The sequence below is a fragment of the Anser anser genome (assembly GCF_964211835.1).
Source record: "Anser anser genome assembly, chromosome: 6".
NCBI classification, from domain to species: domain Eukaryota; kingdom Metazoa; phylum Chordata; class Aves; order Anseriformes; family Anatidae; genus Anser; species Anser anser.
The window spans coordinates 10019826-10038316 of record NC_139726.1 but is presented as its reverse complement, the minus strand read 5'-3'; the positions used below and the strand labels follow the sequence as shown (position 1 = coordinate 10038316).

At 40.6% G+C, this 18491-nt stretch overlaps 1 protein-coding gene across 8 annotated transcripts in view; it reads right to left on the bottom strand.

The window, feature by feature from the left end:
* Positions 1-256: 256 nt before the first annotated feature.
* Positions 257-18491, bottom strand: part of CFAP221 (cilia and flagella associated protein 221) — a 44506-nt gene continuing 26271 nt past the window's right edge. For 6 of the 8 annotated variants that reach the window (XM_083841167.1, XM_083841168.1, XM_083841166.1 and 3 more), the window contains one exon: positions 17985-18439. In XM_083841167.1, coding sequence (XP_083697293.1) covers positions 18316-18439 — 124 coding nt within the window. In that variant the 3' untranslated portion in view covers positions 17985-18315. Of the gene's footprint in view, positions 2516-3393; positions 3594-7397; positions 7459-7983; positions 8145-9651; positions 9821-10206; positions 10318-16990; positions 17098-17984; positions 18440-18491 lie in introns of those variants that run through there. The other 2 variants (XR_014585867.1, XR_014585868.1) reach the window with 2 other exon arrangements.

Genomic DNA, 18491 nt, shown 5'->3' with positions numbered 1-18491 from the left:
TTGCTTTTGCTATCAGGAGAAGCTGTAATAAAGGGTAAATCAATCATTTTCCTCCTTCAAGTTACTACTCTTGTAGAGTTCGAGATATTTAGCTCAAACTCAGAGAACTACATGCAGTTTAGAAGCACCGACAGGTGGCAGCTTTTTGAGTACTAAAACAGTGGGGCCACAGTGAAATACATTGTGGTTAATTTCATGAATAAATTACTTTTTTGTTGTTTTTCTTATTCTTCACTCAGCTGATCACAAAAAAACCTAGGTTCAAGTTAAAGCAGAATAAGCGAGCTCTCTGTAGAAATGAAAAGAGCGCTTTCAGTCCTGCAAGACATCCACCAGCTGCTGTTTAGTGAAGGAGATGCTTCCATGAAGGCAGAACTCCATGTTCCATCATGTGCTGTCCCCCAGGACTCCAAGCTCAGAAATGACCACGCTTTCTTGGGCACTGTGTGTTCCTTTGCTGCTGACTCTTACCTTGTGAAGAGACAATTCCTTGCTATATCTAAAGAGGTTCTAGGAACTTTAAAAAAATGATACAAAAAATATAATACTTCTTTAAACTCATACTACTAAAAATTTTAACTGAACAAAAGAAAAAGAGGAGTAAGAGATAAAAAATGGCTTATCAAAACAGGTTTCACAGAAAGCTCAAACTAAGTACTGTGCTCATGAGAATGAGATAAATCAATACTCTGAGACCTCTGTTAACTCTGTTTATGATGGATAGTAGTTACCTTTTTAAAGAATAATCGTTTCCTGCTGTTTTCTTAAATGTCAAAGAAAATACTGAATCACCAATCAAGAGGACAACTTAAGACCTTTCCTGTTGGGAAAAGTATGATCTTGACTGTGAGCAGACTGCTTTCAAGCACCAGATTTCTGAAACACTTAAAGCTAGTCTTATTCTTTAGTACAAGGATATTTCGCAATGTTTCTCCCCACGTACGCAGGACAGTCATTAAGGTTGTCACCCAAGCTTGTCTAGCTTGACCTCTGATTTAATTTGACTAGCTATCACCACCGCAGTTTATTAGCACTATGATAAATGCATATGTTGTAGCTGATTATGACACAGGGCTTTTACAGAAATTGCAAGGCTTTAAAAATGTATTAGTACTAAATTTGCTGTCTCTCAAGCTGGCCATGGTAACTAAGGCAACCCATTTTAAAGGTGGGGAGTTATGAAAAACCACTGCCAACGCTTTTTCTTTTAACTATAGAGAATATGCAAAGGAATTAATCTGAAAAATCCATACTGCATACCGGTGTGATATCAGAGGGTTTACTGAAGAAGACTTTCTAACTTTTTAACTTTCTTGTGGCTGCAAGGCTTGTGACCAGTGTGGAAATTCCCACATTAATGCAACTGAATACTAAAGGTGCACTATGTCTTTTCTCTATGCATCCGCAGCAAAACAGAAAACCCTTATGTAAGGGGAAAACCTTATTCCTTGCATTAACAGAATGATTTCTGCACCAAGACCTGATTAAAACAGTTTCTCCCTTGTTGTTTAGTTTCCTCTGGGTTCATACTCTCTGTCCATGCACTGTTCATCCTTTCAAGCAAAGCCACAACTGGACTCTGTCCATCACAGGGCAAAACCCTAGTGGCTGCTACTCCTGTCCGCTCTCGAGCAAAGACTCCTACTGGGTCTGGAGAGCATCTCCCCAGGGAAAGATGTGGCTCTTCCATTCTGATAGGTTCTGTTCAGAAATGAAATCTGAGCTGGACAGCTAAAATGAACCCGTGTTACACTGTTCAGTCAGGTATGTTCTGGCTGGAGACAGGGACTTCTCATGGGGGAAATAATCACATGCAGAAGGCTGGAATACAACATCGTTATTTGGGAATATGTGAAAAGGGGTGCTGGGATTAGATGATGCTTACTTTTAAAGACTGCTTCACTGTGCTTACTCCCCCATACCGTGCTTTGTGTCTGCCTGGCTCATGGCTTCTCTCTGCTTCTGTATAAGGGGCAGTACAGAGAGGCGCTGATCAGATGGTACTTTTGGCAATACAGTGAAAGCAGGAAGAGCAATTTATTTCACACATCCACTTGCTGTTGCTACAGAGGGGCCACAAGTGTGAGGGCAGTGCAGTGGGATGCAGAGTACGTACCCCAGGAGGAAAAAAGTGGCGTGGCACAGCGTCCCTTGTCCAGCCTTGCTCCTACTGCCAGCAGGTCCCACACTGCTCTGACACTGGTAGATGCAGTGGACGTCTGGGTTAGCAGAATACTGAGAAAAGCTACGTCTTTTATACACAAATTATATAATTGCACAGATTAGGCACAAGAAAGTGAAAGAATATAAAGCACAATCTACAACTGGATTGGAAAGAAAAAATAAACTTCCCTTAAAATGAAAAGAGCATTTTCCAGTCCTTCCAGAGATGTCCTGTGAGTTGGAGCTGTCACTTTCTTGGCTCTGGTGATGACTCAGATTTTCTCACAAGTCACATCAAAACACTTCTGTGTCATCTCGGAGCCTGCCCTGACCCATAAGCAGTTGCTGCCACCTGCTGAACAGAAAAACTTTTACGCCAGGAAGAAAGGCTACAGCAAACAGAGCCAGAGCAGATGCTATTCAAGAGTAGTTATGACCTCTCTGCCTATGACTTATCCCTGGATGTTATCACTAGGTGGCTTTGCATCCTGTCATTAATGTTAGTATACAAACCAAATTTGGTAGGTAATTTACAATCTCAATTGGATAAAAATAATTTCTCACCTGAGAAGTTAAATCTTGCTGAAATTTGACTGTATTTTGCATACAACAGAATCAGCAGAGAGCTGAAATAAGCCAGTGGAGCTTTAGTTTATTTTTAAAAGTCTTCACAGAGTACAACTTCTATTATTGCACTATACACTTTAATCTCAGCACAGCCAGTTAAATATATTGTTTCAAGTTTTCCCTTGTCATAACATAGATTTATTCCTTTTTTTTTCTGTTTGAACAATTGTATCTGCAACAGGATCTGTGAGCACAAGATACAATGTCTGCAGCATAAAAATAGTTCAACACGTTTCTTGGAGGATAAAATATTTTATAGATTTTGTTGTGTCAGTTGGTGAAAAGCAAGCAAAATACCCCTAGGAAAAATACGTCTCCACATCCTTTTAAACCCTTTTCTACTTTGCTTTGTGAAAGAGCATGCTAGCACAGGCTACTGACACTGTAAAAATTGCCTTTCAAGTGCAGGACAAAGTTACAGAACAACCTTATTAATAATTTATAGTTTAGCCTGTAATCTGTACAGCCTACATTTTGCTGTATTTTAAGTGCTTACAGACCTTGACTGAGCTCACAGGAACTTCTTCTTTAAGGAATTAGAGTGCTCAACCTTTGCAAAACACATTAAAAGCGTCAAGGAGTGCAGGAAGCTAATTTACGAACCACAGAACTGCTGTCCCAGTTGGTACCTCCCCGTCAACGGTGAAGCCAGGAAAGGGAAACTTCTTGGTTAAGTTTCTTGGAGGGCTATTTCTTGTACAGCTGACACTTTCCACAAGTCCATTTAAAGTGAAGATCTCCCAGAGCTCTATTCGTGCCTTTGGTCTGTATTTAACAGCACGGGACACTGATCAGATTGGGGCCTGCAGAGCAACGACAGGAGCAACACATGTGAAACCGTGAGGAACGCCGTTTGCACTTTTGCCTGCCCAGACATCCCTTCATCGTAATGGATCCTGACACAGGAACACCTGCCCGTCGTCTCCCACTTGGCGCGTGGCTGCCAAAGCTGGCACAGGCACAGTTTGCAGCGGCGCAGCCAGGCTGGCGCAGTGCTGGGAACTCAGTCACTCAGAAGCCACTTTCCTAGAGCCAAGTTATTGCCAAGGAGCAATGACAACATCTTGCCTCCCAGCTCCTGCTGAGTTTCTGCTTAGCATGTTTAGCTTTTCCTGGGAAAGGGAAATGTGCGCAGACTGACTGACTGCCTCTGAAGAGCTCCTACCACCTGTTTTTGGGGTGTGCTTTCAGGAAAGAGACGATGCTCTAAAATGAAGGTCTGGATTTTGGGAAGTGCTGCCTTCAAAGCTCTAGAAAGGTCAGTGAAAACCTCGTTCATAACAGAATCAGTGCTGAATCCAATAGCATCCTGAAACCTCCTCGTGCAGGCAGTTCTATTCTGTGCTAGGGTTTTGGACTTGAAGACATGCACCGGGTGAATCTTCAGATGAATTTTCTTAGCTCATCATGAGTATCTGCAGCACACAAACTCGAGACTTAGAGGCATTGCCTACTAAGGAAAATTGGATCTCTTTACCCAACATGTCTCTGTGTGCAGCAATGTGTACCCTAAACCTGAAAGAGGTTAGGCACAGAATCATTATTTGTTTGGACTCAGGAAAGGCACGTGATGGCATTTAGTGTGTTCTGTAAATGCAAAGGGACTGAGAAAAATTTGAGGAAAGATAACTTTGGAGTAAGCTAACACTGCAGCTCACAAACAAAATCCCCACCAAGAGGACTTGAGATTGCAGTGAGCTTAGCAGATACAAAGCCCACCTCAGCCATTTCACCTCATTCCTGTGACACAGACAGCTGAGTGCTTTGGGCTGCATCTGGGCTTTTATTACTGTCGATCCAAAAGGGATGGTAGGTGACATCTCCTCTTTACCATGAGACCCTGACATAAGCATGCTGACAGCCTGTCTCCATCCAACTGTACTGAGCTGCATGCTGTAGTTACAAAGCTCTCTCTAGCACTGTGCACACAGAGAAGGGTATCCTGGATCTCATTTTATAAATAGATTTCCCCGTGCATCTGCTCCAGCTCACTGCTTGCAAGTACCAGCCCACTCAGAGTGCAGACCAGTGGCAAAAGGAATATTCATCTCAAGATTACTTTTAAGATCTCGGAAAGTTCAGCAGTCTCTGCAAGATTCTTTCTTTTTAGAAAAACCCACAGCCCATATGCTATTTCTCCAGCAAGGTGGCATGCTGCATGAGGCCTCCAGGGCATTTTACAACAGCTCTTCCTATAATCATTTAGTGGCCTCTGCTGGCCAGGACTGAGATCCTGGCAACTGGTTAAATGTTAGCAGACCTGCATCCAGCCAAGAGTTACGCAGGTATTTTACCGGTTACAACAGCAGAGACACCACTACAGCTCTGCATCGATCTGTAAGCACCCCACCTCATGCTAAGTGTGTGGCTCGTGTCAGTCACTGACAGCAATGCAATAGCAGGGGCCTTGCAAAATAGCTCAGGTTCTCCAAGTTTTTTCTACGCGACTTTTCTGTGTAGGTGACTGTATCCTTGCAGGAGACTCCTAAGCTATGTCCTAGATAAAACTCTTCCCAAAAACTTTTTTCACCACCCAAACCTTCCGTAAGTGGTAAAGGTGTGTAATGGGCATAAGTGGTATATCGAGATCAGTACCCCAGGGTAGATGGCCTCCGTTATCCATAAGAAGAGAAGTAAATAGGAAAGTAAGTAAATGCTTAGCACTGAGGGATATCAGAGTAAGCGACTAGAAACAGATCATCAGCTGTTGCAAATTATTTTGGCTCCATTACATTTAGTGGAGACAAATTAATACAGACAAGTTGATTGTCTGACCTGCAGTTCAAGATACACAGTGCTAATGTTATTAAAGCCCATTTCCAAGAGCGGAAACTAGGGTAGAAAAGTTAAACGACTGGCTCACTAATACAATGAGGAATCCTAGCTGGTCTCTGGTTTCCAAGACAATGCTTGCAGTGTGTTTGTGGTCCCAGTCTCATTCAGACAGCAGGAGAGAGTGTTATTCAATCAGGGAAGCTAGCTCTACCTCTGGGGTTGTGCTAACTGGAATTATCATTTCCTGCTCTGGTGCCTACACTTCTAATGTTAAACAAGCAAACCAAAAAAAAACAACAAAAAAATTACACTGTCAAATAAAAACTATTTTCTGCTTTAGGAAAAGGTAGCTGTTGATCTAATCTTGGTCTGTTATGAGTTTGATTTCAGATGGCCAACACTGTTCATTCTCAGAGGACATTCAGTTGTTCCATATGAAATGCAAACAAATGGGTGTTTAGGGAGCAGCATTTCAATGTGACCACTTGGAGTTCTGGAAATCAAATTCACAGGTTTTCACTGTGTACTTGCACTAGAGAAACCCTTTGTCTGGAAAATTAAGTCACATCAACTGCTAGCTTCTACCACTCTGCTTCTAAAACTTCAGACTCATAATATTCATTTATAACTGTTTTTTTTACCAGGTAGGTTAAACTTAACACACGTGAAATTTAAGGAATAAATCATTTTTTCTCCTGAGGAAGTATTTGTCAGTGAGAGATTAAATTCTCCCCCTGCAAGCAGAAGGCACAAGTGCCTGTAGTTTCTCACAAGTGAGGAAGCAAGGAGGGGCACTGGCTGAAACAGTTTCCTTAAACCAGATGTTAAGGGAACATCAGGGAACATTATTAGCAGAAGGGCTGTACTAATTTTTGCACTTTTCACTTTTTGTACAGTGCAATCCTATTGTGAATTTTAGTAGACTCTGAAAGAGCTTGAGACAGTGAAAAATCAGTAAAGAAATCACCTACCTGCTCTCTGGGAAGTGACAATTTGTATCTGTGTCATAGTACACTCTAAGAATGGAACAATTGGGGGAAAGGACTTTGTGTCCCTTGGTCTTGGTGTCCTCAGTTCTGTGGCTCGGAACCAGCTTTGTTCACCTCCCCCCCTTTATTTTTTGGCACAACGATTAAGATGCCATTTTTTCACCTGGCTAATTTCCCCATTTCAGTGGACTCAAAGCACCCTAAGGTTGTAACACTAAGACACTGCTCAGTGAAGTGGACAAACAAGCAATGGAGGCTTGTACCACTGGTGGACTGTACATGCAAGATGGCAATGTAAGTTAGGAATAAGTCAAACAGGAAAAGCATTATTGGTAAAGAGAAAGGATGGAAACTCAAGCCTATAAAACCTTCAGCTTTACATGGTGCTGTAGGAATATCATGAAAGAAGGCACTGACTGGGAGTGTGCATGGCTGGGAGCAATCTGCTCTTCCAAGAACAGCAGTTTTATGACAAAGGTGTGAACAGAAGTGCTCCCAAGGAAATAGAAAATATCATTTTGATTACTCAGCACTTCAGCTGAGAAATCTTGCCAAAAAGATTGCAAAAAGCATATGTCCGCTATTTTCCAACCATCAGAAAAATAGGACTGCTTTCCTAGTGTTCTCCCTAACTTAGTGTAAATTCAGCTTTCCAGCTTATCAGGTTTTTCTTCTTACTTTCCCAATGCTCGGAAGTATAAACTCTCTGCTGCTGGAAGAATCTTAAGTTACCCTATCCTTACACAGGGATATTCTTCTCTTTGTTATTCTGTGAGTGTTGGTGGTCTACCACTGCAGGAATTCCGTTTGAGACATACAGTCACTCCATGTTCTTCTCCTTACCTTTCTATCAGTTCCCAGTCTTTTATGGGTTCCTGATTCCAGTAGTTGCTTACAGAAAAGCCTGTTGATACAAAAGAGAGAAAGGTTGATTATTCTGGGAGAAAACAAAACAAACAAAAACCCTACCTCCCATTCCTCTCAAAAGAGTTCCTACACAATTTGGGGTTCCCATATCATAAAGAAAAAAGACATCTAGATTGTCTAAAGTTATCTAAGTTATCTATCTACCCCATCTACCAATAAAATCTGGTGAGGTAGGATGCCCCATTCATTACTGAGTGTGAAAAAGCCAACAGTTCTGTCTACTGAGAAAATGCTCCTCTTCTGAGCTCCAAGTTCAATTAAATCATGACAGATCTCAAACTGGAAACACAGTAGTAACTCTCTCTGTTCTGTCTGTCTAAACTCTCTTCCATTTGTTTTATTCCTGAAAATTAGCTTATAGCCGAAAAACCTCTTCTTTCCAGCTGCCGCATTTGGTTCTAATATGTTTGTTACCACAAAATCTTTTGTTCAGAGGAGCAAAGTAAAGGCTCACAAGACTTAATTATTTCCTGGAAAACCACTCATCTTTTCCAGTAGTCCTGTATGGCTTTGTTGTGGTTTTTGTTGTTGTTGGTTGGTTGGTTTGATTTTTTTTTTTAGTAATGCTTTTTCTTCTCATAGCAAAATAAAGTCAGATCAAAGTGTAGAAATATACATCCACTGGAGGGCAGGCCTGAATCCGGCAGAAGATGCTGAAAATGCCTTGAAGGAAAGATTAAAATGTTATGGTCTGCTGCACGGAAGCTGTCATGAGTCAATCAAGACTCATCAGTTAAGAGCTAAGAGCAGGTTTTTTTTCTGAATGAGTAGTCCTATGTTTCAGACACAAAGTCCAGAAATGGAGGTTCTCACTGTTCATGTCTAATAAGAGTCCTAAATGAATCTCTGAGCTTGACTATAATTAAAATCGTGACATTGTTAGTTGAAGTCAGCAAACCTCCAGAGGACTTTCAGCCGCTCTGACAATCACCAGCTGAATTCAGTGGCGCTGAGTTCCAGGACTGAACTTGGCCCGTAGGATTTGTGTGTTCTCACTGCAGCCCTGCCTTCCAGCGTGGGTGTGCAGGACTCGTGCTCTGAGCTCCCTGGAGTGAAAGGTACCTCACAGAGGGTCCTTCCTGTGCCTGCAGTCCAGAGGCATATTTGATGTGCACAAGGAGAGGTGGTGTCTGGCTCCACCTCAGCCTCACAGCCAGACCAGACCCTGGGCATACGCGGGAAGGGACAGTTCTGGGTGTGCACCTGATGTCCCACTGCCTGCACTCGCAATCTGTGCACACTCTACTGCCAGGTCCCCTACCACCACGGAGATGGCTCTGCCCTGGAGTTATTTACATGCCACTTGATCAAATAATTCATACTACACTTATTTCTAGCAGGGACTGAGTTTGGCTAAGCAGTTTGAGACGCTAAACTTTAGACAATCTAGCTATCTTTTGCATTGAATGCCATCTATATCATAGCAAAAGGAAGGAATATATTTCATGTGGCAGCTGAAGATCCCATATTTAATATTACCAGATTATTAAAATGCCCAGTTTTCTTTCTGACAAACTGTAAACTCAATTTCTCCTCGCAGTTTTCATGAGTGCATATTTAATGAACTTCCTCCTTTCACCAGTGACTCATTCCTTGAAAGGCTATTTCACAAATAGTATCTCCATTCCAAAGGAAACAAGCTGTTCCCTCTTACGTTACTCAAGCAGCTGCAGAAAAATACATTAAGTCAAAAGATTTCAAAATGCTTAAGGTACATAAACTCAAAAATAGTGAGTTTTTAATCAAGTAGTTTTATGATACAATTACTGCCTTTTAATGAAATGACTCAAGCCAAAATTCTAAAATTGACTAGAGATTCTGGGTGCTTGGCTGGAGACACCTTACAATTGCCCAGAATCTGTAAGCTCATGTCCTTCTCATAGTGTCAAACAAAATATCCACAGCTTTTTTTGAAAATCTTGCCTATAAACAATGCAGCTATCAGGAGGTAGAAACTAACACTTCTATAGAAATTTTTTCAGCAACTGGTCTAAAATCAGAACCAGGGTCTAAATCAGAATAACCAATTCAAGTTTGCTAGCACCCGTTAAGACATCAGCAACGCTACATCCATGAGGACAACTCTACAGCTGCAGACTTTTTAAATAAATTAGGGTCTGTTTTCTGCCTTACATGGAAAGGTGAGTAAGGTGATGACCCAGGTACTTACATTACTAATGACTAGCAGTGTGTTTAGAGTTGAGCTGCTGGTGATAATCTCAAAGAAAAGATACTAAAAAGTCTCCAAATAAGCAGTTGGAAACATGTTATCTTGACAGAACGGGCCTGAGAAATGGTCAGACCTTTCTTCCTGAAGAAAACCAGAAGTGTAATCATATCTTTAAGGAAAGAGAAAAGAGAGAAAGAACTTTATAAGAAACAAAACACCCCTCTGGCAGTATCTACTATAACATAAGAAAATGCAAAATTGTTGTGTTATATGTCAGTCACAGGAAGAACGTATTTGAAAAAGACTTGTCAGGGGAATATTTGTGAAAAGACAGCACTCCTTAAAATATTTGGTGTTTCAAGTGTTACGAGGGCCCAAGGATCCTTCCAACTGAAGGGAAGTCCATCAGAGCCAAGTACATTTCTGAGATCTGGCTACCATGAGTGAAGACAAAGAACTAGTAACACCAATATTAAATTGAGTGATAAAAATCAAAACATTATCAGGGTCTTCTCCACTCACAGCTAGTCTCAGAATTTGCCTCAGGTACATTACCTGTAAATAGACTTTCCAAAACTGCTCCACGACAAGAAGGTGTTATCCCATTGCTGTCAGTGGAAAGCTTTGTGCTGTTAGACTTCTGTTGGGTATTTACAGACACTGCTTCTGTTAAACACAGCAAGTACAACAGTTACTAAAAGGGGTCAAGATAAGACAGAGGCAAATGTAGAAATTACAAAAACAAACAAGAGTCCATACACATGTAAGACTTTTCAGTGTTAAATTGTATATAAATGACTTCAAACTAATCTTAATTCTCCCTGCAGGTTAAAAAAAATAATTTTTGTTGTAAATAGTTATTTTTGTCTCTATTTTATAGCGTCTGGATTTCTTTATTTTCAGTGTCCTGAAATCAAGCTGTGAACATCACTTCCTCACATTTTCAAACTTTAACAGAGACAGAGTGGTATATTCACTTGTCTGAATGATAAGAGACTATCATGACCTCTCACATGGTCAGTGTGTTCAGTTTCAACCAGTAACTTCTGTTTAAAGCCAAAAAAGCCTGCGACCAAACACAGGCACATCTTTCTATCACGGGTGCACCCTTTGGTTTTCTTTATCAACACTTGATCAGAGTTGCGTTGTTCTGATTTGATGCAGAGCCCATTTTTGGAAAATAGTTTTCAACTGCATCACTCTTATAGAATCTATCTAGTTTCAGCTCATCCTTTTGGGAAGCACTTTCTTCCCTTATCTGTTCCTTCTACCTGAATATTTTATTGATTTTAACATATATAATCCACCTTAGCAGTCATGTTCAATTGTACATCAATTTCCAACTTCTGGAAGAATGTCCAGAAGTGTTCTAGACACTTACTTAAATTATAACCATAATCACAGTAATAATTCATCACATCTTTCCCAAAAGTACAGGAATTGCTCTATTTCTGTGTGAGATGTCATCACTGTAACGGGTGGGAAATTTTGATGTCTTTCTTTGCACTTACAAAGTTATTTCACCATGGTTCATTAAAAAGGAGATTTTCATTGTGATCTGGTATGTTTGTGAGGTTGGGAGAGCAGAAGGGACAGTTGTGCTTTTCCATTGCCTCCTCCCAGATATTTTTCCAGAGCTTTTTGGTTATTTTTAGAGTGATTATTATAAATTAATAATGTCACTCTCTCCCTTTGGCAGTCTAACACACTCCAGAGCAACAAGCATAAACAACCTGTGGGGCCTGGAAGACTGAAAGGAGGGCTCTGTCCACAATCAGTGAGTTGCTGCAACGTCTGAGGTTAAAGATCCCTTTGTTTGCATTCTGGCAAAGCTCTTTGGCTCAAATCTATGAAGATATTTGGATGCTTCACTGCCCGCGGCACCAGAGGGAGTTAGGTACTTGAATGTCTTGCCATTTGGTCCCTCAATGATTCCCAGCAGCATCTGATGCCATTATGAACGGCATTTAACAGAGAACATTTAACAGCATTTAACAGCTGAACAAAGTAAAGGCTCTTCAAGGAAAGCAGGCTACAGTCAGGCTCCTCGTGTGCAATCCCAGTCTAGCAGGATGAAGTGCCCTCCCAGGGACCAAGTTCCAAATTATCTATCACCTTCAACATGGGTCTTTGGAGCAAATGGTGAATGTAGCACAAATCATCATAGCCTAAAAGGGCTAATACTCATATCAGTGACAAAATGCCTGTTGTTTTCAGCCAAGGCAAATCAGAGCCACAATTCCAAACTCCTGAAGAAAATTCAGCGTGCCACTTCTGCAAAAGCAATTTTCCTTTTATCTGCCTACTGGTATAAAAAGAGTCTAAATAAATACATCAGGATACTGAATCCAACAATAGCTCTAGACATAGCCACAATTCGCACACTCAGTCTAGCTGTGAGCCTGAATTTCTTCTGACCAACAGCGTTTGAATCTTCGAAGGAAATACAATAAAAGTAGTTTAATGTTAACACAGACTCTGCTGTTTACAGTTTCATTCTCATAGAGATACCCTGTAGAAGATTTCTGGGGCCTGCCACTCTTATTACAACTTCTTCAGACCACAAAGCACCAAGGATGATAGCCAGTAACTTCAGACTATACTGAAGGGCAGAAGGAATCAAATAACAAAGTGGGGTGACTTTTTCAGAGGCTTGATTATTCCCCTAAAAACAGGACCAGGAAAGGAAACCAGTGTTGAGGTGAAGCTGGTTGATCTTTACTGATATCAGGAAAGATATACCAATTTAAGACACCAGCAAACATTCGTGAGTCTCACAGTGTCCAGCACTGTTACAAATGACCCTTTTGCTGATGATTAAGCAACACAATTTTTAACTTAATATATTTTAAATTGTTTCAAGCTTTCATAATTTCAGAAAAAGCTTGAAAACGTACTCTGAGCATAACCTGCAGCTCAGAAACCAGAAGACAAAGAACAGCAAATTGATTTTAAAACATTTCAGACATTCTGGAGATCTGGCTTATGAGCTTTATGTGTCTGCATTTGGCATTACCAAGCACACTGGCTGAAGTCTGGCCAGCAGTCTTGCCTTCTAGCACTCGTTTGTAACACTGAAGTAATATGAAGCTCTTCTTCTCTCAGTTCCTAAATACAGACTACTAACAAGACAACATTTAAAATTCTGTGCATTTCCAAGAAAGAACTGGATCAGTTTACATCAGCTGAAGTTTCACACTGATACCCAGGGGTGCTCTTTCAGATCTCCACTTTTTTTTTGCTGCTGGTTAATCAAGTAATCAGGAACATTCATTACATATAATTGTCGTTTTTATTCACTGGTAACTCTATTCTGCACAAATAAAGTTCTAAAATGCAAGAGTCCTTACGCATGTCTCCACAAAGGCAGGAGGTCTGCAGCACAAAAAAGCTGTGCATGCTTGTCTTAATCATGGTCAATTTGAATGTGGATGCTGTGAGCCCACCTTGGACACAGACGTTGGTGACCAGTCTGAACTGAAGCCTGCCTTTTCTGCAGGATTTGAACTATCCAATTAAAACTTGAATCATGCTTCTCAGCAAGAGTGTGCATAAATGCAGCATGAATACAAGCTTACAGCTTCTACACAACCTGCTTTTGGCAAGGCAAGAATGTGAGTATACTCACAGAAAGTGACTGACTGCAAAATGATGGGTGACGTGCTGGAACCAGCACCGAAATGCCCCTGGCTCCCTACGCTGGTATTTCCAGTGGTGCAGATCAGCAGGGAGAGCTGTGGACAGCAGAGCCTTGCTGGGCTGGGACCCCAGCTCTCTGTTTCCGGAAGGCAGGTTTGAAGGAGGACTTAACAGGGTCTTCAGTGCTTCCCAGGTGGAAGGACACATTGAGATAGTGTATACAAACGGTTGCAGAAGGGATAAATGAGTGACAAAGGTGGATGTTGCTGTTCTAACACTCATAGCTGCTTTGTTCCTTTCCAGCTGTTCCACAGTGCTTCCAAACAGCTAATACAAATTATGCTGTGTTCCAGAACTGGATGGAGATATTCCTTGCACTGACATGAGGGATTATTAGCAGAAGGAGCTGAACTTCAGAACTTTGAGAGTCCCTGGTCTGTTAGCTACAAGGGAACTCAGAAGGTTTTGGGCTACTACCCCTGGTGGTGGGCGATGCGTATTCAACACTTTTCAGCATCCTGAGCTGCAGCTGGCCTTCCTGCTCAAATGTATAAAATGACTGCCTGGGGTTGCTGACGGTACCTGCACGGGGACATCTGTGCCTGCTGCGTTACTCGGAGCAGCAAGTCTGCTGAAACAGGATGCTATTTGCAGGGAAGGGTGCTTCAGAGGCAGGGAAGCAAAGAAAAAAATGAAAGCAATTTTCTCTTGATACTTGATGTCCATTTCAGGGTAACATACAGAGAACTAATCATGCAAATCCAAACTCAAGGGAAATAAGCCTTCATTTCTTCATCTGGTGCTCTGAAACTCAGCCAACAATACATACAAGCAGTATCCCTGAGGTGACAAAGTGCATTGTTGATTTATAGGCAATGCATATTGGATTACTGGAGACTCCACACTGTGAAATGATTATAAACCAGTAATTAGCTGGTGAGAAAGGGATAATTTGCTTCAGAATTCTGAAGCCAGATAAAATCAGCTGATTAAAAATAAAGCACAGTTAACTCAGTCCCTTGTGCAATTAAAAACTCATAAAACCTGACTGAAGTAGTAGGAAAGGCCTTAAACAGCAGGAAAAAAAAAAGCATTTAAAAAATATGCTCAGCTAACAGTAGGGTTGGGTCCTGGAAATTTTCTTTAAAGACAGAATGAAGTGCTATTGCTCTTCACCCCGGAGAGCCCTCACTCAGACACAGCTTAACCTTTGGATGGGAAAAACAAGTGTGCTGGAACTAAACACTGTCTGGCACAAGAGAGCAGCTCATCAGAAGATGTTTTTTTGATGTACCATTGCTTTGGAAAAATACTTCCTGCAGGTGTTCTGAAATCACCTGGAGTTTTTCAGGAGCTGCTTGATTTAATTTTCAAGTCCCTGCTGTGGTCACACAGACAAAATCTGGAAAGTCCCTCACAAACAATTAGCTGCTGCAAGTGTTAGTGGCACAAAATAGCCCTATCAGATGTGTCTGGCTTTTTGAGAGAGCTTTCTCATCACTGTATTCTGCTAGCCTCAACTGCCTGAAGAATAAGACTCATTCGAGCAACAAGTGTTGGCAACCAGTGCAGAGGCTGACAGCAGGAGAAGCAGGGAACAGAGGAGTACAAAACAACTTTTACAACAGTTCTGCCTTAAAATCACCTCTACATAGAGCCAAAGTGTATCAGTGACAGCTCCAATTTTCAGAGGCCACAGAAATCCTCATAATGTCAGTAGTTTGAGGTCTCTACATGAACTGTGCAAGTTACACACTTGTTGACCGCAGAGCAGCACTTCACAATTATAACATTTACAAAGAAATTTACCCACACTAGTACAAAGAAAAGTCCTGGTTTTCTGCGTTTCTCTGGCTTCCTGAGGAAATGACTGTTTGTGTACATCTCACCTGATAACTTCTAAACCTGCTGGCTCTTTCCAACTAAACAGAAGGAGCAAGGGAGCTCTTAGAGAGAACCAAAATCCTCAGTGGTTATACAGCTGGAGAGAAGCCTTTGAAGTATCTCTGTAAGGCAAAGACTGTCCTGTGAGCATTGCTTTTATTAGACACAAGAAACCCTGCGCAGGAGAAAGACAAAATAAATGCCCAAACCACAAGAAAAACCGGAGCTTGGAATAACTGAACCTTGCATTACGAATCCAGAGGTAACAAGGTTTCTGTAGTTTGAGGTTTATGAAACTGTTCTTGTGAGCTGAAAATATAATTTCACCCAGACACAGACATTGCTGTTTTTCTCCCAGCCATTTTATAAAATATAATTAATCTACATTTTAAAGACCTTGATGGGTTTTCTCTCATCACGGAACAGTAAGTGAGATTGATACCCAATTACTGAGCACTCAAGCTCACAGATCATTTCCATATAAAATCATTATTATTTTTTATTTACTAAAATGCACCTTTTATTTGATTTAGATGTTAATGCTCATTTCTTATATAATAAAAGGAGAAGAGCTAAAGCATGAGTGTTTATTAACCTTGCTAATAAGACAGGCTTTTTGAGTCAAGATGGATAATATCTGAATTGGTAAAACAGATGCATCGTCATTTAGCCAAGTAATCCTTTCCAAACAAGGTTAGAAGCAGCAATTTTGTTTGTAGTGGATGGAAATAAACCTGTCATATTCTGCACATCAATTTACACATTCTTACTTTCCCACTTAAGTCAGTAAGAATGCAGCCCTTTGATTCCCCAAATAAGGTGATCCACAAATTAAGATTAGAATATATGGGAATATGGATGTATAAAGCATATTAATTGATCTTAATTTGCAATCTTTATGTGATGTACTGAACACAATCTGAACATTCTTGTAACTAATCTAGAATAGAATGATACATTTCCATCAAAAGTTATTTGCATCTTTAAAATCAGCATAAAAAAGTGCATTAAAAGATGCCTCAGTAAAGAATTTTCCATAATTTGTAAAAGCATAGCCTGATGGCTGACATTTGTGCGCATGCTGTTGTAAATGGCACTGATGATGAATGTTGACATTTCACACTATTGCTGTTGAATCCTGCTAGCTCATCCTCAAAAGTGACCCTATTAAGCATCTGAGCATTTATTAACAGGTATGAGCAGTCTGTTACAGCCAACTATACACACACACACCTTTTATATGTAAAAATGCACTCCAAAATTTATGCTCTGGTTGAGTCCATTATAAATGATAATCCAGATAAAAACTGTCAAAATTATTCCAGTGCTCTGAGTAATGTTACACCAAAAGCACAACTTCATTCCTCTTATAAATCCTTTCTCTTTCATTTTTTTCTTTAATCTCTGTCCTTTTCACAAAGCACTGAATCAGCACAGAACTGTGAATACCCATCAACTAGAGGTTATAATTCTTATAGTTTATATTCCATTTCTGAATGTGTTCTGTACTCAACCAAAATGCCAAAGTGGCCTTCTGTATGCAAATCTAAGACTTCTAAATATTTAGCCAAATTTCACATTCTTAGACACAGCTGGATTTCCTCCGATTATCACCTTGAGTAGGAAAGAGTCAGCCTCATGTTATGAGGTACCCTGGGAGGAAGCATGGACAGAGGTCTGTGCATTACTGGCAGTTAAAGTAGTCCCTTGGGACTTTAGGAACAATTTAGATTAATGTAAAGTTTTTTCTTAGCTTCTGTGCACACTGAAGCCTGGTCCATAAAAACCTTAAAGCACACAAAGAAGGATCACTTACGTAGAAAGGAAGTTCATTTCTTTGAAGGGCTGGCATCTACCAGCGGAGAACGGAGAAGCACAACTCATTTCCATTGGGATGACCATGAAACTCTGGAGGAGATACTCCTGTAAGAAAAACAGATCAACTCCAGTCACTCACCATTGTTTCTGAACACTTACTCTACCTTTATTAGGCATCAAAGTTTAGCTGATGCTTGACAGTTCCTAAAAATCATCTATCCTTGATTTTACATGGGAGTCGTAAACTGTGAATGCTTTCACTGTCAACTGTGAAAAAGCTTTTGTCATAGCCCTGTTAAGAAACATGATCAAGATTTAGTGGGTCTCTTAAAAGATCAACTGCTTTCCTCAGGATTTGCAGGAGAAAAAATGCAGTGTATAAATATTTAAGCAGTTGTTTGTAGTCAGAGAAACTCCGCAGATGTCTAACCTGCATTCTGGACAGTTTCTTGCAATTACACTGTTGGCAGAAACTTAACAGTTTTCTATTTCTTTGAAGTGAGAAGAGATTGTATGTAGTTAGTACACGACAAGCTATTTTGTGCCTTTATTTTCACCCTTCTTTGCCATTTTCTATCTCCTTCAGCTTTTTAGTCTAAGTCTAACGTCCAGCTTGCCCACAAGAAAGTAGGAGACATCTCAACTGGAAGGTGACATGCTGAGAAATCCGCTTTCCTAGGGAATACATCCCGAGCATCACAGGTCTCTTATGAGGCCCTGAAGTTCATCACCCCAATCCATGCCCCAATTCCCAAGAAACATGCATTGAATTAAACACCTAACAGCTAATTAAATCTGCTTGGACATTATCTTTTTGGACAGAAACGGTGTTCAGGTCCTCCCTTTCCTTAAAAATCTCGATTGTACAATTTACAGTCAAGACTGAAATATAGTGACTTACCTGCAAAAATTCAAGGACAAGCCATAACAAACAAAACAAAACAAGAAAACAGCAAAACAAAACAAAAGCAAACAAAAAATCCAAATAATTTGGTCAGTAGGACTTCTAATTTTTTATTTCAAAATGATGGACTGTAGATTAATTACTATTTACAAGGTAGTACTGGGGTTTTCTGATCTTTCACACCAGCACAAAGGTAGCAGGCACGTGGCTGAGGATTCTTATAGGAACAATGACTGTGTTTGGGGTAAGTGGCACTCTCAGAGTCCTTGACAGAGGTGACATTGCTGGTGGCTCTCTTCTCTTTGCATAAGAAGCAGCTGACCTCACTGAACACGCAGTAGATACATTGCTGTGACACAAGAGGCCTCATTCATTAATAGGATAAGCAGTACCAAACCATGACCTTCATAAAATTATTCTTATTCCAGAATAAGGGTTTTATTAAGTGCTTTCATCTTCATCTTCTCCACATGTTTTTGAACCTTCTCTCTGAGCCTGTTGTTTTGGGGTTGAAAACGTTCATCTGGATGGTGTTGTGTGACTCTGCAAGAAGTTTAAAAGGTCATTTGTACTTAAAATAGCCAGGGAAGCTACT